The following is a 27,943-nucleotide window of genomic DNA, read 5'->3' as shown; positions in this document are numbered from 1 at the left end:
GTCATTTGCATTTAATACTCGTAGTGTACCATAGGCTTGTTCACGTATAAGATCTACGACTGTTACGGTAAGGTTTTAATAAAATAATCAGATTTTAATAAAATAAGTATTATTATTATTTTTTATTGCTTAGATGGGTGGACGAGCTCACGGCCCACCTGGTGCTAAGTGGTTACTGGAGCCCATAGACATCTACAACGTAAATGCGCCACACACCTTGAGATATAAGTTGTAGGGTCTCAGTATAGTTACAACGGCTGCCTCACCCTTCAAAAATTTGTACCCGCCTGCGGGATTCGAACACCGGTGCATCGCTTAAACACGAACGCACCGGACGTCTTATCTTTTAGGCCACGAAAACTTCGCATTTGGAGAATAGAAATTATTACAACAAAATTTCGTGTTCTTTTTTTGGCACACATTAAAAATTACCAATCTCATGTGTATTTATATCGATGCAAAATATAATGATTTCGTAAAAACGGTGTCGATTATATCTGTGTGATTTGCGTTCGCTAAAATAAAAGGCATGGTGATTGAAGTAGTTAATTTTTTTATTACTCAATGCGTGTACGCGCGTCAATATTTTAAAAATATTGCCTACTATATTTTGGAGTTCTAGGATTTGGATCCGTAAACTCAATGATAAACTATATTTTATATTCAAACTATCTGACCCGGCAGACTTCGTAGTGCCTCAATCGATAAATAAAAGGCCTATACTTTTGTATAAAATAAACTTAAAACAAACAAAAGAAATCCGACACACATCAAAGGAAAAACAAAATTGTTATTTTTATTTAATTCCGAGCTTTTTCATATTTATCTTACCTTTAAACCTTCTCTGGACTTCCACAAATAATTCAAGACCAAAATTAGCCAAATCGGTCCAGCCGTTCTCGAGTTTTAGCGAGACTAACGAACAGCAATTCATTTTTATATATATAAAGAAGAAGAAGATGTATTCGTAGTTGACACTTCGAAAATATAAAACCCGGTATAAAGTAATGATTAAAGTGAATGCTCTCTGATAAAGCCAGTGGATGAAATCATGGAAAAACATGCAGACGTTTACGAACATATTAACATTCGGGTGAACGTTGAGACAAATCCAGTTCCGTGACCATGCAAAAAAATGTTCTAAAACTGGAAAGAACTTATCGTTTTGAATTAATGTAACGTGTGACTGTACGGGGGCCGAAAAGTTCTCGAGTGGTGACCGCGTACCCGAAATAAGTAGCGTGGGTACGCATCTCACCAAAGGTGGACGGACGACCTATTGAGATTCGTGGGGATCCGCTGGATGCAAGCAGTACAGGACCGATCGTTGTGGCGAGGCTTGGGAGAGGCCTATATCCAGCATTGGACGTCTGTGGGTTGAAAGATAAATAGATAGATAGTGACTGTATTAGATGGCACGATGTTTAGAAAGTAACCAAATAAACAAGGTCCCTTTACCTTAAATTGCAACGACGCAAAAATAAATCAACATATTGTTACTGACGTTTACTAAGTGTCGCGTTAAAATTATTCAATGTCTTCATAGTAGACATCTATATATTAATACGTGAAGCAAAAACTTTATATCCCTTTTTACGAAAATTGCGCGGACGGAGGAGTATTTAATTTTCTACACATATAGAGAACATAGAGAAGAAGTGCACAATGCTAATATTTTTTTTAAATAATGCATAAAAGATACATTAAATCAATAAAGAAAACATTACACACTACATACCATGTATTTGACGCACACACGCATGCATACTATTTATTGTCAAACTTTAGTTCTTGACGTCTGGGGTCAAATTGAGAATAGATTAAATATTGTTTGTCTTTATTAATATTTTTTATAGTGTAGCCTTGGCGAAATTTGTGATTATAGAAATATAAAATACAATCATAATACTGTACAAACTTACAATTCCAATTAAGTATAGTCGAATTTCGACTACTGCGGGACCTCTAGTTATAGTAAAAACAAGGACAAAAATATAAAAATAATTATCGCAATATCTGACGCAAAAAAGAATCTAAAACAAGATACGTTTACGCACATTTGAATTGCGAATTTTACATAGAAGAATATCATGTTTTTTTTTTTTGATTATATGTGGACTACCTACTTCTCTATCATAAATTACTTTTGGAGTTAATCTAAAACGAAATTCCGTATGCAACACAATGAAGTTTATATAGAAATTTTGCTTCTGTGGAAAAATGTTTGGTTACAGCAAACTCACGATCTTGAATACCGAGGTATGCGGTATAAAAAGCGCGTTTCTGCATTTTTAAGGACAGTCGCAGTTGAAAGCTCACAAGATAATTCATAAAAATATGCGTACAATTTTCAAAACCCAAATTACACCGGTCTCGTTCGATCGTCTTTGCCAGTGACTGCTAATGGAAAAAACTACACTTAATGACATTGTCTATAACAGATAAGACAAGAACAATTTGAGGTATGAGGATGTGCAATGGGCCCATAATACTGCTAATGTTCGTGAGCGATGGTGACCATACACAATTAGACGGTATGTTCATCTGTCTACAAAAGCACTAGGAAAAGAAAGAAAAAAGACATAATAGATTGTAATATTACATCAAACTATGACAACACGTGTAAGTTTTGATCGATTTTTTGTTCCAGTATAGACTATAGGATAATCAGATAAAATCTTTTTTTTAATTGCTTTAATGGGTGGACGAGCTCACAGCCTGTTGTTAAGTGGTTACTGGAGCCCACAGACATCTACAACGTAAATGCGCCACCCACCTTGAGTTATAAGTTCTAAGGTCTCAATTATAGTCACAACGGCTGCCCCACCCTTCAAACCGAAACGCATTACTGCTTCACGGCAGAAATTGGCAGGGTGGCGGTACCTACCCGTGCGGACTCACAAGAGTTCCTATCACCAGTAATTACGCAAATTATAATATACTTGAATAATTCAATAAATGCAATCCATCCCAAGTTAAACACATTTTATAACAAGACATAATTTTAATATTGGTAATGCATCTCAAGTTGAAACGTTTTACTAATAACTGAAATATTATAATGTTTAAAATGATTTCTAAATCTATAACAGAGATGTTTCATTTTCATTTAACTTCAAAAGACAACTCGGTCGTTTGAAATAACTAAGGACTACATTTCCCGATTGAAATATTGACACCCTATTTTTGAGCATGACTAACCGTGGTATGTTAATAAAATAAGGAGCGAAACATCATGTCATCAAGGCAGACTGCAGCTTTCACTACAAAGCTTTAAAATTAACGTTAAAAACATGGTGAAAGCAAAGAGTGTAAACACTTCGATAAAGCGGCACGACACGAGAACCCTCTCATCGTGGCCGCCGTTAACTACATTCCCGATCCTGCGGACAGAATGGAAAGCAGTCGACGTCGCCCAAAACACGTCATCTCGGATCCTCCCGATCCACTAACGGTGCTTTTAGGTACTTCAAGCACCGGTCACCGTTCTCGTCGAACCCGTCGCTTGCGACGAAGGGCTCGACGAGTAAATTAACTCTCAGACACAGCCCACTGAGTTTCTCGCCGGATCTTCTCAGTGGGTCGCGTTTCCGATCCGGTGGTAGATTCTGCGAAGCACGGCTCTTGCTAGGGTTCGTGTTAGCAACGTCATCAGGTTTGAGCCCCGTGAGCTCACCTACTAAAGTTAGGGTTACGCTGACATAGCCCCTAGGGCTATCAGCTTAGGTAGGTAAAAAAAAAAAAAAAAAAGAGTGTAAAGAATACAGTTAAAACATAATTAATTATTTTAACTTTTATTATATGTGTAACATAATATTTTTTTTGCTTTAATTTACACAAGTATTATAGTTATTATCGTGATTGGTTTAGATTTTCATAATAGTATTTTCCTTGTAATTATTTCTTATTACTAAGACTTACAAGAAAAACATTATATCTAAATTAGGCTTTTAAATAAGCAATTAAAATTAAATCGGGACATCGTTTATTTAATAATACGTATAAAATGAAATTACAAATGAGTCAATATTCTGTGGTTCACACATATTTCTTGGCTGTATGCTAGGCATGCCCTTTGTTTTTTCCCCAATAAAAAATATATATTATTAACTGTGTTTTATCAATATTGGTCTTTTTGGTGGGAACTCCTTGTGTTATTTGTTTTATTTTGTCTATTTTGTGGTTCTTCAGGTGTAAATGCGTAATTCCGGTGGTTTATTAACTGTTTAGTATCTGTGAAAGCGCACAAATATGGGAAAATAAAACAAAGCCGCTGGACATAACTTCTCGGGATCCTCCAAAAAGTCCACTGAAAAAGTATCAATAAATGACCACCATTTTACTGAGATTATATTTCATCCCATATGATCTCATCTCATTTCATTTCATGCCATGTTTCATATTAATCAACTTCATTTCATTTTACTTCATATTATCATTTTTCATATCAAAAATAATAATATATAAATATAACAGATTAGGCTGTATGTTATGACACCCTTGCCTTTCCAGTCGGAAAAATAAAACCACTAACTACTACTACTTTATCAATATTTTATAATTGTTTCATCTAAATATCAACTAAAATTTATAAATAGATAAGAAGCTACTATTTAGATTTGATCGAATATTATGTTTCCACTTGCACATACGTTATGTAGCAGTGTGAACGCGTTTTCTGTTGCGCTTTTTTAAGAACCGAAAGAAAAAAATATTTAAGTAAGTAATTTTTATTATTTTTAAATTTGAAAACTATTATAAGTTTTCAATAATAATTTGTTTGCTTTAATGATTTTGAACAAAAAAATACTCTATAAGTTTACTTACTTCGTACTGTGGTGAATTGTTCAATTAAATCGTCGTTTTACCTGTAAAATATAAAGAATTATTTTTACAAAATTCGGATTTTTATCTGATTAAGTTTTTTTTTTTTTTTTTTATTAGCAATGATATAAATCCTTCTCTTTGCGTCGATAATCCTCAATGCTGAGGGTCGTGGTCTCCGCCACCAATAACTTTCTCCTCGATTATCCTGCGCTGCCTATTCTCGGATACGATACTATTGAAGCCTGTTTAAACTAGCATTGCGTAATATTACATTGAATTGTAATTAAACATGAATAGGACACAATTAATACTGAGACCTTACAACTTATATCTCAAGGTGGGTGGCGCATTTACGTTGTAGATGTCTATGGGCTTCAGTAACCACTTAACACCAGGTGGGCTGTGAGCTCGTCCACACATCAAAGCAATAAAAAAAAACCTGTTTAAACTAGCATTGCGTAATATTACATTGAATTGTAATTAAACATGAATAGGACACAATTAATAAATTCACGACAAATCTTCTTTTCATTATTTAACGCAAATCTAATCGAGATCACAAAGAACGGTGATAGATGAATTTAAAAAAAAAATAGTGAATTTAAAATCAATTACTAAATAATGGTATTTTTGGAAACTTCTTACAAGTTTTTGAGGAAATATTTATGTCATACTACCATTCAAGTACAAGAGGTGGCCCTCGAGTAGTCTTAAGTCTTTACTGGTGGTAGCACCTCTTGTGAGTCCGCACGGGTAGGTACCACCATCCTGCCTATTTCTGCCGTGAAGTAGTAATGCGTTTCGGTTTGAAGGGTGGGGCAGCCGTTGTAACTATACTTGTGACTTTAGAACTTATATCCCAAGGTGGGCGGCACATTTACGTCGTAGATGTCTATGGGCTCCAGTAATCACTCATCACCAGGTGGGCTGTGAGCTCGTCCACCCATCTAAGCAATAAAAAATTTTTTTTTATCTGATTTTCCTATAGTCTATATTGGAACAAAAGATCGATCAAAACTTACACGTGTTGCCATAGTTTGATGTAATATTACAATCTGTTATGTCTTTTTTCTTTCTTTTTCTATTGCTTTTGTAGGCAGATGAACATACCGTCTAGTTGTGGATGGTCACCATCGCTCATGAACATTAGCAGTATTGTGGGCCCATTGCACATACTCATATCGCAAATTGTTTTTTCTGTTATAGATAATGTTATTAAGTTTAGTGTTTTTTTCATTAGAAGTCACTGGCAAAAACGATCGAATCGAAAAACACCAGGTGGGCTGTGAGCTCGTCCACCCATCTAAGCAATAAAAAACAATCGCCGTTTTTTAAACATTTACGAACGTGGCCCAATTTCAATATTAAGTGTATGCGATTGATACGTTTGATTGATGCGAGTGCTTGCGATTGATATGTAACGAGTTAATTAATTATTAAAATCGTTGTACATATTATAAAATATGAGCATATTTATATACGACAAGCTGAGTCCTGCGATGTTACCCGCGGGAGACACCGCGGGGCGAAGCTAGTCTAAAAAAAGTAGCCTAAGTTACTCCTTATATCATCAGCTACCGACCAGTGAAAGTCCCGTCAAAATCGGTCCAGCCGTTCCAGAGATTAGCAGGAACGAACAGACAGACAGACAAAAATTGTAAATAATGCTATTTTGGTGTATGGTGTACCGTATATATATTCCATATGCATGTAGTAAAAAGCGGTTATTTCAATATTACAAACAGACACTCCAATTTTATTTATATGTGTAGATTTTGTTTCATTCCATACCATCTCACCCTATGTCCTAGTAATCGAAGACGGGATGCAAATCATCGTTATCACGAAATTCAAAGAGGATGAAGGTGGTCACGACTCTCAGACAGGAGAAGCACGAGAGGAGGAGAGGAGGATAATATTAATTACGTAGATTTTTAAATATTTTCTATCCCATTAGTACAATGTATTATGATCTCGAAATAAACAAGTTGTTGATCATTCAGGTGGATGACGGCATTCACTTTTTTCATTTTTTTTTATTGCTCTTGTAGGCAGACGAGCATATATATGGCTTACTTGATAGTGAGTGATTACCGTCGCCCATAGACTTCAACAATGCCAGGGGCAGAGCCGAGCCGCTGCCTATCGTTAAGTACTCACCACAGGCCTCGTTTGAAGAAGGACATGTAAAGGATGTGTTATCACTTTGTGTAATCTACGGCTTCGTTCGCATTTAAGCGGATATAGAGTAAAAAAATCCACCCGTGTGACTTCATAGTAAGTCCTACCACCAGCATATGCCAGTTGAAGATTGTAGTATGCTGGTAAAATACTAGGATAAGCTCGAATATTCATGTATATCCGTATATCCTATTATCAGACACCCACAGAAAGAGATCCAGTCAAATTATAATCGTAAGAAAAAAAGAAAAAAAATCATTGAAGTTCACTTTTATCACGAAAAAAATTTTCAATAAAGTTGAGGCGAGATATAGTTTGTCCCAAGACACCCGAAAAACGAACTAAAAAGAGAGTAGACAGATTTATCTGTTCTTAAACCCACACTGTTCTACCTACCCTCGATCATGGCGCTTGTATCAGCGCTGAAATATCAAGGATTCACTAAAATTAGAAATCACGGTAGGAACTTGTTGAATAATGAGTACTTATAATTCAGTATACAGTTGAATCCCAAGGTGAACGGCTGTTTTAAGGTAATCACATAACAAACAGGTTCGTTTGGTCGTGTAATGCAAGAAAATATCTAGGTAACAATTAAATGCATTGCACTGCAAAGTCATTTTCATGGTCACCGCTTGTCAGCAGTTCTTATCATCGTTGAAATCTTAAACTTAAGCTTTTCTATAAAAGTTAGCGTCTGAGTCCACGTGTGTTCGATTCCAATATCGAGCAAACATTGGTGTGATGAACAGGTTTGTTTGCTCTTCGTCTGGGTGTTTATTATCTATTTATGTACTAGCTGACCCGGCAAACTTCGTAGTGCCTCAATCGATAAATAAAAGACCTAAGCTTTTGTATATAATAAACTTAAAACAAACAAAAGGAATCCGTCCGACGGAGGACATATCAAAGGAAAAACAAAATTGTTATTTTTATTTAATTCCGAGCATTTTCATATTTATCTACCTTTTAAACCTTCTCTGGACTTCCACGAATAATTCAAGACCAAAATTAGCCAAATCGGTCCAGCCGTTCTCGAGTTATAGCGAGACTAACGAACAGCAATTCATTTTTATATATATATAGATTTATTTATATAAAAAGTGTATTTATCAGTCTCTGGTTTCCATAACAAAGGCAATCCTAATTTAGGCCGGATAGGACCGCGCGTGAATTATTATTTTTTTATATTACTTATTAAAAAAGTATTAATAAACTGTTTCAACAGTCACAAATTTATTGCTATCACTATGCTGAATGTGTATAAATGTATTCGTTCTTACGGAAATAATGGAAAGTCACATACGCAATCCATATAAGAACACCAAGGTGGCTACGTGCTTATATCAACTTACCAATCTGTCTGGTTGCCAAATCACATTTGGCCTAGCTTTAATGTCATGTCATTGAATTGAAAACTAAACCGGCCATAAGATCGCAGATAAGACTACCGCCCTTTCCTTATATCCCAAGTTTAATCAGGATGTTTTGTCGACATCTATATACGCTGCCAGAAAAACAGGTCGTATGTAGTACGTCAAAGATTTTCGCTCACTTTGCGAAATGATGTGAGAAGTCCAACGGTTACCCTACTTAGTTTGACTTAAACTTGAATTTAGAAGATAACGAAGGTGTTTAGGAGGCTTGACGACAAAGGGAAGATCTTCCACCGAGCGGGTGATATTTGCTCGGTAGACCGACGGTCCTAATGTTGTTGTTCGGAACTTGTATATATGCGCTTTATCTTGAAAATGTCGTAAGCGAGATTCAGGCATCTGTCAATTATCTTGCGTTGTATGATGGCTACCCGCCACATCACTCCCCTCCGAGACTGGAGGTCGTGTCATTTTTAGATATCGTTGTCCGTGCTGAGATTAGCTTGCAAGTGCCAGTGCTGCTCGAAGTTTGCGGTGAGTCGAAACTGAGCTTGAATGCTGCGTGATTGTCGCCAGTGCTGCTCGAAGTCTGCGGTGAGTCGAAACTGAGCTTGAATGCTGCGTGCGTGTCGCCAGTTGTCCATGTGTGCAGAGCTGCCACGCCGGAGATATGTGACCCCAAGCGTTGATGATCCGGTCGTGGGCTGCGATGAACTGTAGCGGCGTGATGAGGCAGTGAAGTTGCGTGCCGTAGGACCAGGAAGCGCGGTGAGTCGGCTGCGATGGTCCTGTTGAGGCTGCGATGCTGGCTTGCTGTGGGACGACTGTCAATGACGTGCTTTTATCTGCGAGAATGCGGGGTTTGTGGTAGCCGAAGTTCATGATGCGCTGATGATGAATCAGAAGGTTGCGTGTTCACATCACGTCGGAGGTCATCAGTTTAGGAGGCTTGACGACAAAGGGAAGATCTTCCACCGAGCGGGTGATATTTGCTCGGTAGACCGACGGTCCTAATGTTGTTGTTCGGAACTTGTATATATGCGCTTTATCTTGAAAATGTCGTAAGCGAGATTCAGGCATCTGTCAATTATCTTGCGTTGTATGATGGCTACCCGCCACAGGTGCTTCTGATGAAGATAATGTACTGGCGGTAGATAGAGGTAACTTAATGGTCACAGCCGAACGCCGTAGTATCAGTGTTGGATACTTTGATTTTGACCACAAATATTGATATTTTTTTTTTTTTTTTACTCTCTCAAGCTCAAGGCCCACTGTTAAGTGGTTACTGAAGCCCATAGACATCTACAACGTAAATGCCGCCACCCACCTTGAGATATCAGTTCTAAGGTCTCACTATAGTTAGAAACGGCTGCCCCACCCTTCAAACCGAAGAGCATTACTGCTTCACGGCTGAAATAGGCAGGGTAGTGGTACCTAGCGCCGCGGAATTACAAGAGGTCCTAATTGGTATTAGCTGTAACAGTAACAGTATTTGGGTTTACGACGAAAGGAAGATCTTCCACCGAGCGGATGATATTTGCTCGGTAGACCGACGGTCCAAATGTTGTTGCTCGGAACTTGTATATACGCAAGCTTGTCTTGAAAATGTTGTGAGCGAGATTCAGGCATCTGTCAAATATCTTGCGTTGTATGATGGCTACCGCCACATCACTCCCCTCCGAGACCGGAGGTCGTGTCATTTAGTTAGCGTTGTCCGTGCTGAGATTAGCTTGCAAGTGCCTGTGCTGCTCGAAGTTTGCGGTGAGTCGAAACTGAGCTTGAATGCTGCGTGATTGTCGCCAGTGCTGCTGGAAGTCTGCGGTGAGTCGAGACTGGGCTTGAATGTTGCGTGAGTGTCGCCAGTGCTGCTCGAAGTCCGCGGTGAGTTGAGACTGAGCTTGAATGTTGCGTGAGTGTCGTGAGTAGTCCATGTGATGCAGAGCTGCCACGCCCGAGATGTGCGACCCCAAGCGTTGATGATCCGGTCGTGGGCTGCGATGAACTGTAGTGGCATGATGAGGCAGTGTAGGTGCGTGCCGTAGGACCAGGAAGCGCGGTGAGTTGGCTGCGATGGTCCAGTTGAGGCTGCGATGCTGGCTTGCTGTGGGACAACTGTCGATGACTTGCTTTTATCTGCGAGAATGCGGGAATTGTCGTAGCCGAAGTTCTTGATGCACTGATGATGAAGTGTGAAGACTGCAATTGTTCCGTCGCAGGTCACCAGTTTGTAGGAATACGACAAAGGGAAGATCTTCCACTGAGCGGGTGATATTTGCTCGGTAGACCGACGGTACAAATGTTGTTGCTCGGAACTTGTATATATGCAAGCTTATCTTGAAAATGTCGTAAGCGAGATTCAGGCATCTGTCAAATATCATGCGTTACATATATGATGGCTGTCGCCACACAGTACATTGTCAACACGTCGCCATGTGTCAACACACAACTTCATATTATGTCCGTATTCTACAATTCGATTTTGGCTTTCGCGATCTAATAGATAAGGCAGCCGGTGTCTTTGTACTATATCATAAGGTAGCAAGAATCATAGCCAATCTCATCATTCGCTGTTCAATCGAGTCACTTAAGACCCTTCTGATGGCCATCATAAGGTAGTAGGACTAACATTCTTTTAAAGTATTTAGATACCTGAGATGCGAACGACCTAAAACCGAAGAGGCAAGATTGAAAGCAAGTGCTATTCTAAACGGATGTTACCACTGATTTCCCTATTTTCACGACAAACCTATGAAGCGGTCTTGTTTGACGAGTTTTCTATCCTATATTTGTATTTATGTAGTTCAATTTTCATCCACTTGATTTAAGATATGGCGGCATCATGGTCTCTGTGCATTTAGTTCCTGAGATGGACCGTAAATCTATCTATCTTTCTTTTCATTGCCATCGCAAAAGAACTGGTGGTAGAATCTCTTGGGAGTTCGCACGGGTAGGTATCACCGCCCTGCCTATTTCCGCCGTGAAACAGTAATGCGTTTCGGTTCGAATGGTGGGGTAGCCATTGTAACTAAACTGATATCTTAGAACCTATATCTCGAGGTTTGTGGCGCATTTACGTTGTAGATGTCTATGGGCTCCATAACCACTTAACACCAGGTGGGCTGTGAGTTCGTCCATCCAAGAAGGTAATAAATAAAACGATTGGAAAATCAATACTAATTCGCGTGTACGAGTATTAGCAGTAGTACTTTAAAAGTAGTTTTAAAATTAAATAATATATGTACATGTAAAATATTATACATTCTTCTTTGCTTTATCAGGAACAGTTATTAAAATATTTGGAACCGGTAATGCAAAACGAAGCTAACTTGAGGACGGTTCAAAGCGTCATCTGATAATAGTCGTTGACCCGTTACACCTCATATTTAAAAACCAAAACAGTTTGCCTGTTATCGCTCTTTTTGTTACGCGATTTCCTTTTTTAACCGACTTCAAAAAGGAGAATGTTCTCAATTCGACTGTATGTTTTTTTTATGTTCGTTACCTCCATAACTTGTGACTGGGTGAATCGATTTTGATAATTCTTTTTTTATAGAAAGCTGACGCTTCGCGTGTGGTCTCATTTCAATTTAGTCCAGTTCTGATAATAGTATCCATGAGGAAACCATATTAAGTTCGTGTGTGACAAAGAGATGAATAACTCAATAACTCAATATCATGCCAACCGATTTCGATGATTATTGTTTTTAGTGTATATATATTAATTTGTTTTGGAATATCTTTTTTTTTTCTATTTGAAGTCGGTTTTTGTTAAAGCATTCTATTTTAAGCAGTCTATTTATAAATAAAAAAACATTGAAACAGTTTGTTATATTCCATTTTAAAAAAAATATATATATAATCAAAATAAAACTGAAAATGAAATGCACAAAATGAATCTTAACCTTGAATCGTCAATAATTGTGTTCGAATCTCGACCACCAGACGAATACTAATAGTTCTAATCAATTTACGTTGTGTGTATCAAGCATTGCAAATATAATTTTTCGATAACGGTTTTTTATATTATCCTATCAGGAATCACAAGTATTCTCCGTTTCCAGCAGACGCATATTAAAACCAATTATACGATACTGTCGTGCCTGACTATAAAAACAGTATAGTTTTCAAAAAGTCGGATTAAAAAATAAAAATGACAAACGCGACGCGTGATCTCATTACAAGATATACTTATTTATCGAGAACAGAAAATAAGGGGTATCAGTAATTCGATTAATTAGTTTATAAAGAAATACACTACCCATTTATTGCTTCGGCTAAAAAGAGAATCTAGATTAAAGTGGCAGTCTCTATCATTACCCGATAATTTTCTTCCCACATTATAATTATAAGAAAGGTTCCATAAAAAACTAAAAATCGTCTTTGAACTTCAGTATTTCAAAGTTTTTCGTGCTATTCTAAGATTCCCTGTATATAAGAAGATCAATTATAGTAGTAGCCATGTTACAACGCAGTAACAAACTTAAAATTGGCGAACACTTCATCAACGACAAAAAACCAAATCTTTAAGACGATTTGTTATGAATTGATTACAAACATTATTGATACTTCCTTTATTACAGTTGTCATCATTTATTAGAGATCATGCGCCATAAAATTTTAACTGGTTTCAAACAAGTATTTTATAATAAAAAAACAAGAGGCAAAAAAATACAAATATAAATAAGTTATGGTTCTTCAAATCTATAGTGTTTGACTCGTTTGGAACCTCTGGGTCTGCGGAGGGACTTCGGTTCCCTCTGTATTTTGTATCGTATGTTCCATGGGGAGTGCTCTGAGGAATTGTTCGAGATGATACCGGCATCTCGTTTTTACCATCGCACCGCCCGCCACCGGAGTAGAGTTCATCCATACTACCTGGAGCCACTGCGGTCATCCACAGTGCGTTTCCAGAAGTCTTTTTTGCCACGTACCACCTGGCTATGGAATGAGCTCCCCTCCACGGTGTTTCCCGAGCGCTATGACATGTCCTTCTTCAAACGAGGCTTGTGGAGAGTATTAAGCGGTAGGCAGCGGCTTGGCTCTGCCCCTGGCATTGCTAAAGTCCATGGGCGACGGTATCCACTCACCATCAGGTGGGCTGTATGCTCGTCTGCCTACAAGGGCAATAAATAAAAAATAAAAAAAATTAAACATGTGCATGTTCAATTAATAAATTATTCAGGAAATTAAAACGTATAATGTTTTCCATCGTTAGGGTCCATTAGCGTTTTATTTATTCATAGCTTAGAGGGGGGACGAGCGCACGGTCTACCTGGCGTTAAGTGGTTACCACGTTATAACGTGAATTCTGCCATCCACCTTGAGACAAGAGTTCTAAGCCTCAGTTTAACAGCACATCGGTTGCCCTGCACATCAAACCGAAACGCATTACTGGTTCACGGCAGAAATAGGCCGAGTGGTAGTACCTACCCACGCGGACTCACAAGACGTCCTACCACCAGTAATTACGCAAATTATAATTTTGCGGGTTTGATTTTTATTACATTTCCTTCACCGTGGAAGTCAATCGTGAACATTTGGTAAGTACGCATTTCATTACAAAAATTGGTGCCTACCTGCGAGATTCGAACACTGTCACATCGCTAGATAGGAATGCACCAGACGTCTTATCCTTTAGGCCACGACAACTTTAAAGGTTGACCGTTTTGCTATTACAAAAATATGTATGTATATTTTTTGATTGCCTTACTGTTAGGTAGAGAGCATTTTATGATCGTACGCCTATTTCCGTTCACGTTTCAAGGGCGAACAGTTATTGTACAATAAATATGAAATTTCCATATCTTGCCTCAAGATGGGTGGCGGCATTCACTTTTGTGATGTCTATGGGCTCCCGCAACTGAAACGTAAAATGAGTGAATGTGAGCGCGAAACCGATAAGGATCTTTTGGAATGTTTGTAAAGTTTTTATGAACACACGGACTCGTCAATGAAGTTATCTTGACCAAAGGGGAATGCCCACTCTCCATAGTGTGCTAGGCCCAAGGTGGACATCAAATATTACTATAAAAATGGACTGATTCAAATTCTTAAATGTATTAGATATCTAAAAAATATATTGAAATTGACGCCACTATTATAAAAAATATAATAAAAATAAAAACTCGTTTTGAGGTTAATTTTCTATACAAATACTTCAAGAACTTTTCTTTTTTTAATGTTTAAGATGTTCCTAATGTATTTTTATCCAATTGTAGTTATTAGGGTATAAAAAACACACATACTTCTTTAAATATCTATATTTTTTTCATCTTCATACACAATTAGTAAATCATCTAAAAATAGCCCAGGAGAGCATAATATACACGGTTTTAAATCCCGGTCAGGTTAAAACCACAATTCACACAATGTTTTTCGTCGTAGTATGTAACGTTATTGATAAAAGCAAAATAAATCGAAGAAAAATCAAAACACATCCATTTTGAACGCAAACACAAGCAGCAAGCGAAGTGTCAGTCAGTCAGATTAAAATCAGTGTTGTCAGTATAAAGAAAAATAATTACATCAAATTCATATATCGATCATTTTTTTAAATAACCTATAATTGATTTATTTCTTAATCTTTTTTTTACGAGTACACATTATTTTTTATGTTTTTGTTTTAGTTGTATATATTTAAATAACAATACAAGCTAAGTTTTTTTTATTGCTTAGATGGGTGGACGATTACGTTAAATGGTTACTGGAGCCCACAAACATCTACAACGTAAATGCGCCACCCACCTTGAGATATAAGTTCTAAGGTTTCAAGTATAGTAACAAGTTAAAGTCCAATGGGTATGTCTTTGATGTTATTTTATGTGCTTATATTCGATTAAAATCGATTGATTAATGATAATACTTAAAATGATTTATTTATATGTTTTTTTTATATACTTAAAATGTTTACTTAATACGTAAAAGGTTTTGATGCTGGCAATATTTTTCCCGCAAAAATAAAAGTCTTGTTTTTTTCAATAGAGTTACTTTTTTTAAACTACTTATTGTAAACTGCTGTGGCGCTTATTTGGAAGAAAGTAAATGCATATTTATTTATGACAAAATTAATGCACTAAGTATTTTTTCTCTAATCTATTGTCCGCTTTGGGCCTGAAATGGGCATTCCCCTTTTAGTGTTCTTTGTGAGTTTTTCTTTTTTTATTATTTAGCGGAAATAAATGCTCGCCCATCATGTCCTGTATTTCTAAATGATGTGCTCACAAACGAACAGTAAAATTACGTAGTAAATTTTGCCTTTAACTTGAGAATTCTTGTTCGTAAAGTTTTATTATCTTTGCGAAACTGCAATTCGTGTATGAAGAATTAATTGATACTAGAGATCCCGCAGTAGTCGAAATTCGACTATAAATAATTAATTGGAATTGTAAGTTTGTACACTATTATGATTGTATTTTATACTTCTATAAGACTACACTATAAAAAATATGAACAAAGACAAACAATATTTAATCTCAATTTGACAACAGACGTCAAGAACAAAAGTTTGACAATAAGTAGTATGCGTGTGTGCGTCTAATACATGGTATGTAGTGTGTGTAATGTTTTCTGTATTGATTTAATGTATCTTTTATGCATTATTTTAAAAAAATATTAGCATTCTGCACTTCTTCTCTATATTCTCTATAAGTGTGGAAAATTTCATACTCCTCCGTCCGCGCAATTTTCGTAAAAAGGGATACAAAGTTTTTGCTTCACGTATTAATATATAGATAGTCAAATTCTCGTACATTCTAGAAGTTCTCCGAAGAAACTTGTCAGTATATCCAATATCCAATAAAAATAGTATTAATTTCCAGCATCTTTAAGTTATTCGTGTACGGTACACACAGGCTGCAAATGGATCTCGCACTTGTACCGGTTTTTTAATTACATTTTAAATGCCGAAACTATGATTTTTTTCTCATCTGACACAAAGTAGACTACGGAATTCATTATTACGAGCATTAACATTGATTGCATCATGGTTTCCTATACATTTATTAAATTGATTAAACAAAATAATAATACAAGAATCGTCAAGATCGGTTCACCTTGAAAGAGTTTTGAAGTAATGCACTTTTGAAGTCACTATCTAGGTATTTATTTATTAGTTTATTTATTTATTTTATTGCTTGCATGGGTGGACGAGCTCACGGCCCACCTGATCTTAAGTGGTTACCGGAGCCTATAGACATCTACATTGTAAATGCCACCACCCACCTTGAGACATGAGTTGTAAGGTCTCACTTTTAACAGTACAACGGCTGCCCCACCCTTCAAACCGAAACGCATTGCTGCTTCACGGCAGAAATAGGCAGGGTGATGGTACCTACACGTGCGGACTCACAAGAGGTCCTACAGAACAATAATGAAAATCTTTCATAATTCTCATTTCAGATTCAACAATGTATACACGTTGCAAAATTATATTTATGTGGTTTCTTCTCTTTGTCAACGCCAATTGTTGCGACGCTAAAAACAGTGGCCACGTTAAAAATCGGGAAACAAAGAGCAATGGAAACAGAAGATCTTCGCGGTCGCTGCCTCAGCATTCGGTCGTAAATTTATTGATGCACTCCTTATCACCAGATTACGTGCCCAGTAATCCGAGCGATATTTTTGATATACTGCGAGACCAATACAAATTGCCGAAGGGTGAGTAACGAGTTTCAAATGACACATCATCTGCTTTAATCTGGGCATCATTCGACGCCAGAACAGAGCTGGGGAACGCGAGGAGTGAAATTGGGTGATTTGATTTATTTTGTCTATTTAGTGTTTCTTCAGGTTTCAATGTGTAATAACGATTGTTTATTAATTGTTTAATATCTTTGAGAGTGCACAAATGTGGGAAAATAAAAGAAAGCCGCTGGACGTAGCTACTCGGATTCCTCCAAAAAGTCCACTAAAAAATTTTTAGTAAATGACCAGCCTTTTACTGAGATTATATTTCATATCATTTCATTTAATTTCATCCCAGTTGATTAATGTCTCAAATTAATCATCTTCGTTTCACTCCAAATTATCATTTTTCATAAAAATAAGAATATAAATGAAAATAAGATATGACTTAAAGGTCTTAGTTACCAAGTCATAAAATCCTATAAAAAAAAGGACGAAGCTCATCCCTGCTATGGTTGTTGCAAAGTACGACTGCGCGCCACCCTTTGTTGTGTGAGTGACTAATCTGTAGACGCGTCAATGTAGGCTATATGTAGATAATATAGCTACTGACCGCTCCGTCGGGTACACACACTAACGAAAATGTGTATTTACGATTACAACTACAAATGAAGCCGTCAGCACAAAAGTGGCCTATCCTGCATTTTTTCATATTCGTGGTTCTACTATATTGCAATTTGTTTAAAACATAATAAATTTTGATGCAAAACCGCCCTATCCCTCGTTTCGCTCATAGATAACAGATGGCTCTGTCAACATTATTTTTGCGCGTTTTGATTTTGCCTATGAGGCAGTGTAAAAGTAAACTAAAACGTCACTGTCTCCATACTTACTATAAGTAAGCTCAGGTAAGCTTAGGCCACTTTTGCGCTGACGGCCTCAAATAAAGACCACGCGCGCTCGTACTTTGCAACAACTATATCCACCTAAAATCACCTTCCTTCATTCCCATTTCATTTCCAGAAATCATTTGTACTACATGCTATTTGGCTCTGAAATAAGATCCAAAATGGACAGTGGCTAAATACCATGCTCGAGCATATGGCCAATTTAATGGTTGCTTTAGAAGACCACTTCTAAAGTGATAGTTGCATAAGTTCAATGTGCTCAATTAGAGATGAAGTTGTTTTGTGATCAATCCTGTTATTTTTAATACTGCGAGAACTATTGTTACTTTCTGAAGATGCCAAAGATGCGCTATTACCTCTTTCGATTCTGTATATTTTGATAATTTTCCAGTCATTGTATTTTGTAGGTTTTGTGTTCCTAAATGCCTATGTCAATTAAAAAAACAGTTTTGTTACTCTTATTTACTTATCTTTCTGGTCGATTACAGTGCATTACTCGGTCTGTCGAAATAGCTCTGTGAAAATACATTTTTATTGTAAAGTTTTCTTCTACAGCTTCAATGTTGTATTTTTAATATGGTTTAAGAGTTTCTACTAGATTATACTTGTGCTTAAGGGTTTATTATTTTGGGAACTCATTCAAGTCTTTGTTTGTAATCAGTCTGAGCCATAGCTTTACACGCTACGGATATATTGTTGGTTAGATGGTTCTGGGCGGCTGTTACATTTACAACAAGTGTCATTAAAAATAAATACTATATGCTTTCGTAAATATTAGCATTAAGTGCTGACTGAAGCCCTGCATTATCACTAAAAATTATTCGATAATTAATTTGTTCGGTAAATAATTGCATTTTACATTAAATCTAAAGCAAACATATTAAATGCGATAATGCTTAACCACAATATAATAGTAATTCTAATAACAATTTGAAAGAATTTTGATAGCAATAGCGATTTTACTTCTTTAAACTAGCCTTCAAATGTTTTAAATAATTTCCGCGAAATCTATTTAGCATAACTACGATTTTCTCCTCTGTTTAAAACAGTGTTTCTTGTTTGATAAATAGTTGGGAAAACCAATAAAGAAGAGAGAGAGAGAAGACAAACAAATATAATAATAACAAAAGAAAATAGAAAACGATTTACATACATGAATTAATTATCAATTTTGAGGCGCCACTCTAGATAGTCAAATTATAATCGATAAAACAATTACATTCCTTTAATTAAACTTTACAATAGTATATAATAATTTCCTCTACATTACCGGCCCGGAGTAGTTCTTTTATTTACTTCTTTTTCTTTACAAGGTGTTTTTTTTATTGCTTAGATGGGTGGACGAGCTCACAGCCCACCTGGTGTTAAGAGGTTACTGGAGTCTATAGACATCCACAACGTAAATACGCCACACACCTTGAGATATAAGTTCTAAGGTCTCAAGTATAGTACAAGCCCCACGGCCCCTCCTCCTCCTTCTCCTCCTTCAGTCGATCGCTCATTGCTGAGCATCGTGATGCGCCCACCTGTGACCTTTTTTTGTAATTTGTAGCGACGGTCGGTTTATGACGGTCAGTGACACAGTGAAGTGCGTGGCTCAGTCTCGTGTCCAGATGCTCGGACACTTAGTCACTCCATCATTTTCGGCTCCGACCTCTGGATCGCCTTCGTCCAGTTTACCTTTCACTATGAGTCTCTAGAGGTTTTCAGAGGGTTTTCTTGCTATTAGACCAAAATATTGGAGCACTCTATTAACATAACTATAACAATAACTGGGCCATGGGGCCCAGCTGATGTTAAATAGTTATTGGAATCCTTAGAAATCGTCGTATAAATGCCATCACTATCCTTATGTATATCAACTGTTATGTAGTGGTAGTAGTATTCATAAAAAGTAAGTAGTATTAACAGTTATGGACAGCCTTTACGTCACACCCTCCAATCAGAAACGCTTCTTTTCGCTGCAAAATTAGGCAGGATCGCTTTATTTGAGACTTAATCCGAATCTATGTAGTCATATCTTTTTAAGTGATTTTCATCAATATGAAGATGTCCGATTATGTTTAAAATTGTACACGTATTGTACACAGACTATGAATAAGGGATGTTTTGTGTGTTAAAATGCAATGACGTCATTTCGTATTGAACGCTTGTAATCGCCGTGAGCAGTTTGGTTTTGCTGAAAATTACAATTTCCGTAAAATGATTTTTTTCTTGAAGCTTTTTTTCAAAGTAACTAAATTTAAAGGTTATTCTAGAATTTCGAAAATCTATCGTATTCATTGTTTTACATACACATTTTTAATATAAGCTACTTCTCATTTCAGGTCTCAATGCACCGTTGCCAGAATATGACTACATCATCGTGGGAGCGGGTTCGGCTGGATGTGTTCTCGCATCGAGATTGACCGAGGACCCGAAAGTGACAGTGCTTCTTCTGGAAGTAGGGAAGCCGGAAATGTTGTTGACAGACGTGCCGTCTGTGGCGCCATACTTTCAGAATACGGATTATGCATGGCCTTACTATATGGAGCCGCAGCCGGGGGTCTGTTTAGGTAAAGGTCTTTAAAATCTATTATTACTTTGAAGACAAACGTCTTCATTCATTAAGCTAGGATTTTCTTTTGTTTTTTTTATTGCTTAAGTTGGTGGACGAGCTCATAACCTACCTGGTGTTAAGTGGTTGCTGGAGCCCATAGACATCTACAACGTAAATACGCCACACACCTTGAGATATAAGTTCTAAGGTCTCAGTATAGTTACAACGGCTACCCCCACCCTTCAAGCCGAAACGCATTACTGCTTCACGGCAGAAATAGGCGGGGCGGTGGTACCTACCCGTGCGGACTCACAAGAGGTCCTATCACCAGTAATTACGCAAATTATAATTTTGCGAGTTTGATTTTTATTACACGATGCTATTCCTTCACCGTGGAAGTCAGTCGTAAACAATTGATAAGTAGGTATTTCATTGGAAAAATTGGTACCCGCCTGCGGGATTCGAACACCCTTGCATCGCTCTATACGAATGCACCAAATTCAATTTTGTATTAAAACGCCTATCGTGAAAAGCTCTGAGTGGGAGAGTGAGAAAAGGGGAGTGCTCTGAGGAATTGTTCGAGATGATACCGGCATCTCGTTTTTACCATCGCACCGCCCGCCACCAGAGTAAAGTTCATCCATACTACCTGGAGCCACTGCGGTCATCCACAGTGCGTTTCCAGAGGTCTTTTTTGCCACGTACCATCCGGCTATGGAATGAGCTCCCCTCCACGGTGTTTCCCGAGCGCTATGACATGTCCTTCTTCAAACGAGGCTTGTGGAGAGTATTAAGCGGTAGGCAGCGGCTTGGCTCTGCCCCTGGCATTGCTGAAGTCCATGGGCGACGGTAACCACTCACCATCAGGTGGGCCGTATGCTCGTCTGCCTACAAGGGCAATAAAAAAAAAACTTTGAATGGGGTAAACTTAATTGAATTTCAATTAAAAACATCGAATTGTTGATGCTAATACCAAATAAAACGACTAATAATACCATATAAAACGGACCTTTAATTACAAAGATAAATGTCACGTATTAAGCCAAGTGTCGCATAAACAGCCCCTCGATATTATAGTCGTTTTGCTAACAATATCGCGCAAGACTCCGTTAAGTTTTCATTTATAGATTTCGAAATTATATTCGGTGCATATTCTATCCTTCTTTACTTATAATTTATTACTTGGATTATGGATGGATGAACAAGACGACGGCCCATCCGGTGTTAAATGATTAATATGGGGCCCATAGACAACGCAATGTGAATGTTGCCCCTAAGTTAAGACCTAAAGTCAAAGTCTGAATTCAATGTGATGTTTACCATCAGTGCTGCATAGGACGTACAAACACGGTCAGTCAAATGTCAGTACGTTGTTATAAATACAAACACCATCGTTACCCGTTTCCAGATAAAGCCCTTATTTCCAAGCCATTATTCGATTTTACGACACTCACTACTACAGAACAGGGCCCATCTCGTGTTAAGTGGTTACTGAAGCCCATAAAAAATTATAACGTAAATGCCGCCACCTACCTTGAGACATGAATTCGAAGTCTAATTTTTTTTTCTACCTAAGCTAAGCGTAACCTTAGATGGCTATGCCAGGGTAACCGAATGAGTAGGTGAGTTCATGGGGCGTTAACCTGACAACATTGCTAACACTAGCCCTATAAATAACAGTTTTCACAAATATTTTACAAATATTTACTAACAATCACGCCACGTTAACTGGTCCCGTGGTAAGTTCGTAAAGAACTTGTGTTACAGGTACCAGATAACGGAAATAAATGTAAGATTTTTTATTATACACATACACATATATAATATACATCCATAACCCTGGAAAAGACATTTATATTTATCATACAAATATCTTCCCTTGGCGGGATTCGAACCCGCGACCCCCTTGTGTAGTGACCATGTCACTTACCACTACACCAGACGGCCGTTATAGTGCTTCGCAGAATCTACCACCGGATCAGGAACTCGACCCACTGAGAAGATCCGGCGAGAGTCTCAGTGCGCTGTGTTTGTGGGTTAAATAGAACGGTGACTGATGCTTGAGGTACCTAGAAGCGCCGATAGTGGATCGGGAGGATCCGAAATGACGTGTTTAGGGCGACATAGACTGTTTACCATTCGGTCCGCACGATCGGGGTCTCAGTTTACAGTACAACCCAAATATAGACATAGTGGAGGTACTTACCCGTGTGGGCTCACAAGATGCTCTACCACTAACAATGCTATTTCAGGAATGATAAATAAACGGTGCTATTGGCCGAGAGGCAGGGCGATCGGAGGTACCAGCGTTATCAACTACATGATATACACGAGGGGACGGCCCGAGGAGTGGGACAGGATCGAAGCTGCAGGAAACTATGGATGGTGTGTATTACATGCGACGGCGCCAGGGATAGCTGAGCAGTACCGTCAAACCTCGCATGAGACAGAACTCATGACAAGGCAAAGGGGGGAAAGCGAAACGTTTAGTGCGGAGCACATCTCTCCCATCACCCTCCCCCTCTGAAAATTTAGATAGGAACTTTTTTTTTAAGTTTAGAAATCGTACCTCTATTGTTTTTAAATAATGTTCTAATAACCAGTTACTTTTCCTTTATTATTGTATTATATACTGATTAAATAAAATTGCTGAATTTCAAGAAAAATAGCAAACAAGTTAGAATTTGAATTTCGAACCAGTGATACGAATGAGATTTGGGGTAGTTTTTAATGTGTAACTCCTAATTTAACAGCGTTTACGAATATATAGTTATAGGACCACGTGCCTGTTTTCATGATAACAAATTTACTGTACTTATAATTACGGTAACATTAAGGTTATGAGAATTAAATCAAATAACTCGCTTTTGCTCCCAAATTTGAAAACGACCCGTTGAGTCTGTCCGCATGCCGCCCTCATAAGCTGGCGTCAGAGCGCTTACCCCCTCAGCTTTTTTTTTTTAAATCTAGACAAAAAGAAGGTCTCATCCTTTCAATAACAATCAAAACAAGGTCTTGAAATTACAGTGTTCTTTCCTCACGACAATACCCTCCTTTTATACTGGCTTTACGGAGTTTACAATGTATCAATATTACTATAATTGTTTTAAATAAGAAAATAAAATTTACATTTTCCATTCGCTCCATCGCAATCTATTGATATAAGTGTACCTAATCAAACAAGTCCACGATTCTCGAAAAACAAAAACACTGTGCAATATTATTTAATAATTATTATACTTCAATAACAACATTATGAAATGAATAGATCATTAGTACTAAATCATAATAGCTGCAGTCGATCTGTCCGCAAAATCAAACAAATAAATAATACTCATTCAAACAATAAATTAATTGTAATATATTTTTTTTCATTTAAAATAATTTATAAATTTTTCAGGTCGTACAAAGATGTTTTGCCTTATTATATGAAATCAGAAAGAGCCCAATTGGACGGCTTGGAGAACTCCCCATACAGAAGCAAGGATGGCGAAATGAACGTGGAATTTGTGAAGTTCAGGTTAGATCTGTGTGCATTCTTGCATCTTGTACATTCTTTAATTCGACTTTTATTTATTTATTTATTATTTATATGCTATAACCATTTTCTAGTTTAACTAATTTTGATCCTTCTTTTTTATTTATGTAGAAGCTGGTTCTTCTGTGCAGTATTTTGTTGTAGGCTCAGAATGTGTATGAAAATATATACTAGAGTCTATCAACCTTAAAAGAAACGAGTTTTGTTCTCTAGGAAAGTTTTTTTTTTACAATTTTAATTTAAACTCATGTAGTAAAAACGATAGGGCTTGTGCCACCTCTCGCAGCCACTCGTTTTGGCCCTTTTTATTTATTGCATAGATGGGTGGACGGGCTCAGAGCCCACCTAGTGTTAAGTGATTACCCACTAGCCCATAGACATCTACAACGTAAATGCGCCGCCCACCTTGAGATATAAGTTCTAAGGTCTCAAGTATAATTTCAACGTCCGTCTCACCCTTCAAACCGAAACGCATTACTGCTTCACGGCAGAAGTAGGCAGAGTGGTGGTACTTACCTCACAAGAGGTCCTACCACCAGTGCCTTAGAGCAAATACGCGCATATCTGTAGATGGTATGAAAAAATGGTACTGATCTGTTTTGTTTTTCCCTATCTATATACATAAAACATCATGTTTTCAATTTAAACAATAAACCACTCTGTTGCTGATGGTATCTGAATGTATATACATACATATCTCTAATTCCAAGAAGTATTGTAAATATACATTTCTTTTAAATTTCAGAACGCCACTAATAGACGCATTTTTAGAAGCTGGGAGAATACTGGGTCATCCAACTATAGACTACAACAGTCCAGAGGAACTCGGATTCGGATATGTCCAAACAACTACCCTAACAGGAAGGAGAGTTAGCTCAGCGAAAGCCTTTCTTCACCCAAACAAAAAGCGAAATAATCTCCACGTCATGCCGATGACGACTGCAACCAAAGTTTTAATAGACGAAGCCGCAACTGCCTATGGAGTCGAATACGTACGTAATCGTCTCAAATCACAGGTCAAAGCGAGACGAGAGATAATTCTGAGCGCCGGTCCAATAGCATCACCTCAACTACTAATGCTTTCCGGAATAGGCCCGAAGGATCAACTCCGCCGTAATGGAATCCCTCTTATTGCTGACCTCAAAGTAGGTCAAACCCTTTACGATCACATTACGTTTCCCGGTTTAATATTTAAGCTCAACGTCACGAACGTGAGTGTCAATGAAAACAGGGACGCAACTCTTAAGAATGTATTGGAGTGGATTCAATATGGCGACAACGTAGTCGCATCGCCGGGTGGCGTTGAGGGTATTGGTTACATCAAAACTCCTGTTTCCGATACCTCTCTGCCGATCCCGGATATCGAATTAATTAGTATCGGAGGATCTTTGGTTTCCGACGGTGGCTCGACCGGAAGTAAAGCAGTTCGAAGAGGAATGAGAATTAGGGATCACGTCTTTAATAAAGCTTACGGGTCTATAGATAGCACGGATACGTGGAGTGCATTCCCGATGCTGCTACATCCAAAATCCGTCGGATATTTAGAACTCAAAGACAGTAATCCGTTTAGCCATCCAAGGATGTACGGGAATTATTTAACGGACCCAAAAGACGTTGCCACCTTTGTTGCCTCGATACGACACATCCAAGCTTTGGCTGCAACTCCGCCGTTCCAAAAATTTGGAGCTAAACTACATAGAGCAGAATATCCAGATTGTAAAGATTTACAGTTTGATTCCGATGAATATTGGGAATGCGCTGTACGGACACTGACGGCTACCTTACATCATCAGATCGCTACATGTCGGATGGGCCCTGAAGAGGATCCTATGGCCGTAGTGGATCCAGAACTCCGAGTTTATGGCGTTAAAAATCTACGTGTTGTAGATTCTAGTGTTATACCTAATACTGTTTCCGTTCACACCCACGCGCCGGCTGTTATGATAGGAGAAAAAGCTGCCGACATGATCAAAGCAAGTTGGAGGTAGCATCGTAAGTAAGATATGATAGTCATCCAAAGAGATTTATTATAAGTTAAATACAAGTAATTAAATCAAATGTTGTATTATTTTAACAGTCTCTAGTTATATCAACGGTCATATGCAAACTCGCTTTTGGAAAACACAGACCCCCTTAATTTTGACGATATCTTTATATTAACATCACAAAGCTCTTATCTATTAATTAATCTATTTCAAATATTTCTTCACAACATATAATTAGTAAAATTCTTCAATGGCTTTATTGGTTTTGACCACATTTGAGTAGTTCGCGTCAGGCAACAAGTACCGTGACATTAAGTTGAACTAATAAAATTAAGACAAGCCATGTTATTGTTGTTAGGTATTTTTCTTGTGTTCGGACGTTATCGAGTTTTTTTTTTTTTTATTTATCGAAAAATAATAATAATGATAACTATGGAAATCGTCTACAATAATAGGCGTGTCAACATTTGCAAAATCAAAAATTATTTGAACTTAATCTAAATTTTACAAATACCTATGAAATAATACATACTACCAATTAAATAAAAAAAAAACAACAAAAATTATAGCCAATAATGAAAATGCTTGTCTACTGTCGTTAAGCTACTTCCATTCGTCCTGAGAATCAAAATTCAAAATCACTTTTTAACAATGATATCTTATCACCTACTCAGAATCTCAGAATACTCAGAATCGTTGAAGGTAGGGTCTCGAAAAGATTTATTACTCATTGACTTGACCATTAGTCAACAGATTCAGCGAGTCAAGAGGAATGCTTATACGGCTTGAATTGATTAGAGTAGAAAGCATAAGACTGTGCCGCATACATTAACGGCCGTCTGGTGTAGTGGTAAGTGACATGGTCACTACACAAGGGGGTCGCGGGTTCGAATCCCGCCAAGGGAAGATATTTATATGATAAATATAAATGTCTTATCCAGGGTTATGGATGTATATTATATATATGTATGTGTATAATAAAAATCATACATTTATTTCCGTTATCTGGTACCTGTAACACAAGTTCTTTACGAAATTATCATGGGACAAATTAACGTGCCGTGATTGTTAGTAAATATTTATTATTTATTTATTTATTATTACTATTGAGAGTTTTAGATGTATGTAATGAGAGTATGGCGGTAGACATCATACAACGCAAGATATTTGACAGATGCCTGAATCTCGCTTACGACATTTTCAAGATAAGTTTTCATTTAAACAAATTCCAAACAATAATATTCAGACCGTCGGTCTACCGAGTAATATCACCCGCTCAGTGGAAGTATTCCCTTTGTCGTTATACATCCCACAAGAGTATTTAGTCCCCTTTCTTAGCTCATGCATGGGTCAATGTTGCACGTTTCTTGGTCAACTAGGTCAAATAACTTCCCCTGATACCCGGAATATAAGGATAATAAGAATTAAGCAGAGTATCTTTCAGGGCGACAGTCTGAATAAATTGTTTTTTAGCGTTTAATCATTTAAAGATTCAATGCTAGGCTACCGACTTGGAAGAGGGGTTGAGGCTATATCAAATCTCTTGTTGATGGATGGCCTCAAATTATTTCCTACCAAAAAACGAGACTTGACATTGACATGACATTACTTAACATAATCTACAATTTTAGTAAAGTCGTTAGGATTGATAAATGCGCGTTCATAGATGTACAGAGAGGTAAGGTCGTAAACTCGACTTACTGAACCATAGTGTGGTCTTTAAATTCCTCAGTGAATGTGAGACCTACAAGTGCGTTAATATATTCGAAGCTCTAAATATTGTACATCCAGACACGAAGCAATCGTTTATCGAAGATCGGTTCTTCGGATGCCTTATAAGTTGTTAAAAGCTAGGTAAAATCTATTATTTTATGTGTATCAATATACTACAATTCAAAGAATTAAAGGGGATGGCCCATTTTAGGCCCAAAGCGGACAATAGATTATAGAAAAAATACTTAGTGCAT

At 37.4% G+C, this 27,943-nt stretch overlaps 2 protein-coding genes across 3 annotated transcripts in view; one reads left to right on the top strand and one right to left on the bottom strand.

The window, feature by feature from the left end:
• Flo2 (flotillin-2) overlaps window positions 1–27,943 on the bottom strand; it is a 419,882-nt gene that overhangs the window by 332,339 nt on the left and 59,600 nt on the right. The window lies entirely within an intron of this gene.
• Window positions 13–26,049, top strand: LOC114252881 (glucose dehydrogenase [FAD, quinone]). 2 transcript variants are annotated; one of them, XM_028187559.2, is made up of 6 exons: window positions 13–67; window positions 16,782–17,039; window positions 20,242–20,469; window positions 22,706–22,838; window positions 23,854–23,973; window positions 24,737–26,049. In XM_028187559.2, exons 2-6 carry the CDS (start codon window positions 16,790–16,792, stop codon window positions 25,977–25,979), a joined length of 1,974 nt encoding a protein of 657 aa, XP_028043360.2. In that variant the 5' UTR covers window positions 13–67; window positions 16,782–16,789; the 3' UTR covers window positions 25,980–26,049. The 2 variants fall into 2 exon arrangements, with proteins under 2 accessions (XP_028043360.2, XP_028043359.2); XM_028187558.2 differs by lacking the exon at window positions 13–67 and adding an exon at window positions 4,527–4,719.

Source organism: Bombyx mandarina, chromosome 16 (assembly GCF_030267445.1).
Source record: "Bombyx mandarina strain Sakado chromosome 16, ASM3026744v2".
NCBI lineage: Eukaryota > Metazoa > Arthropoda > Insecta > Lepidoptera > Bombycidae > Bombyx > Bombyx mandarina.
The sequence above is the reverse complement of the archived record's forward strand: the minus strand, read 5'-3'. Positions and strand labels throughout refer to the sequence as shown.

Bases quoted from the DNA above. Each gene is read 5' to 3' on its own strand.
- LOC114252881 (XM_028187559.2), top strand. From the start codon at position 16,790: ATGTATACACGTTGCAAAATTATATTTATGTGGTTTCTTCTCTTTGTC. The intron at 20,470-22,705 runs GTAAAGGTCTTT...ATGCTATTTCAG, and splicing joins GCAGCCGGGGGTCTGTTTAG to GAATGATAAATAAACGGTGC. The intron at 23,974-24,736 runs GTTAGATCTGTG...TTTAAATTTCAG, and splicing joins GTGGAATTTGTGAAGTTCAG to AACGCCACTAATAGACGCAT.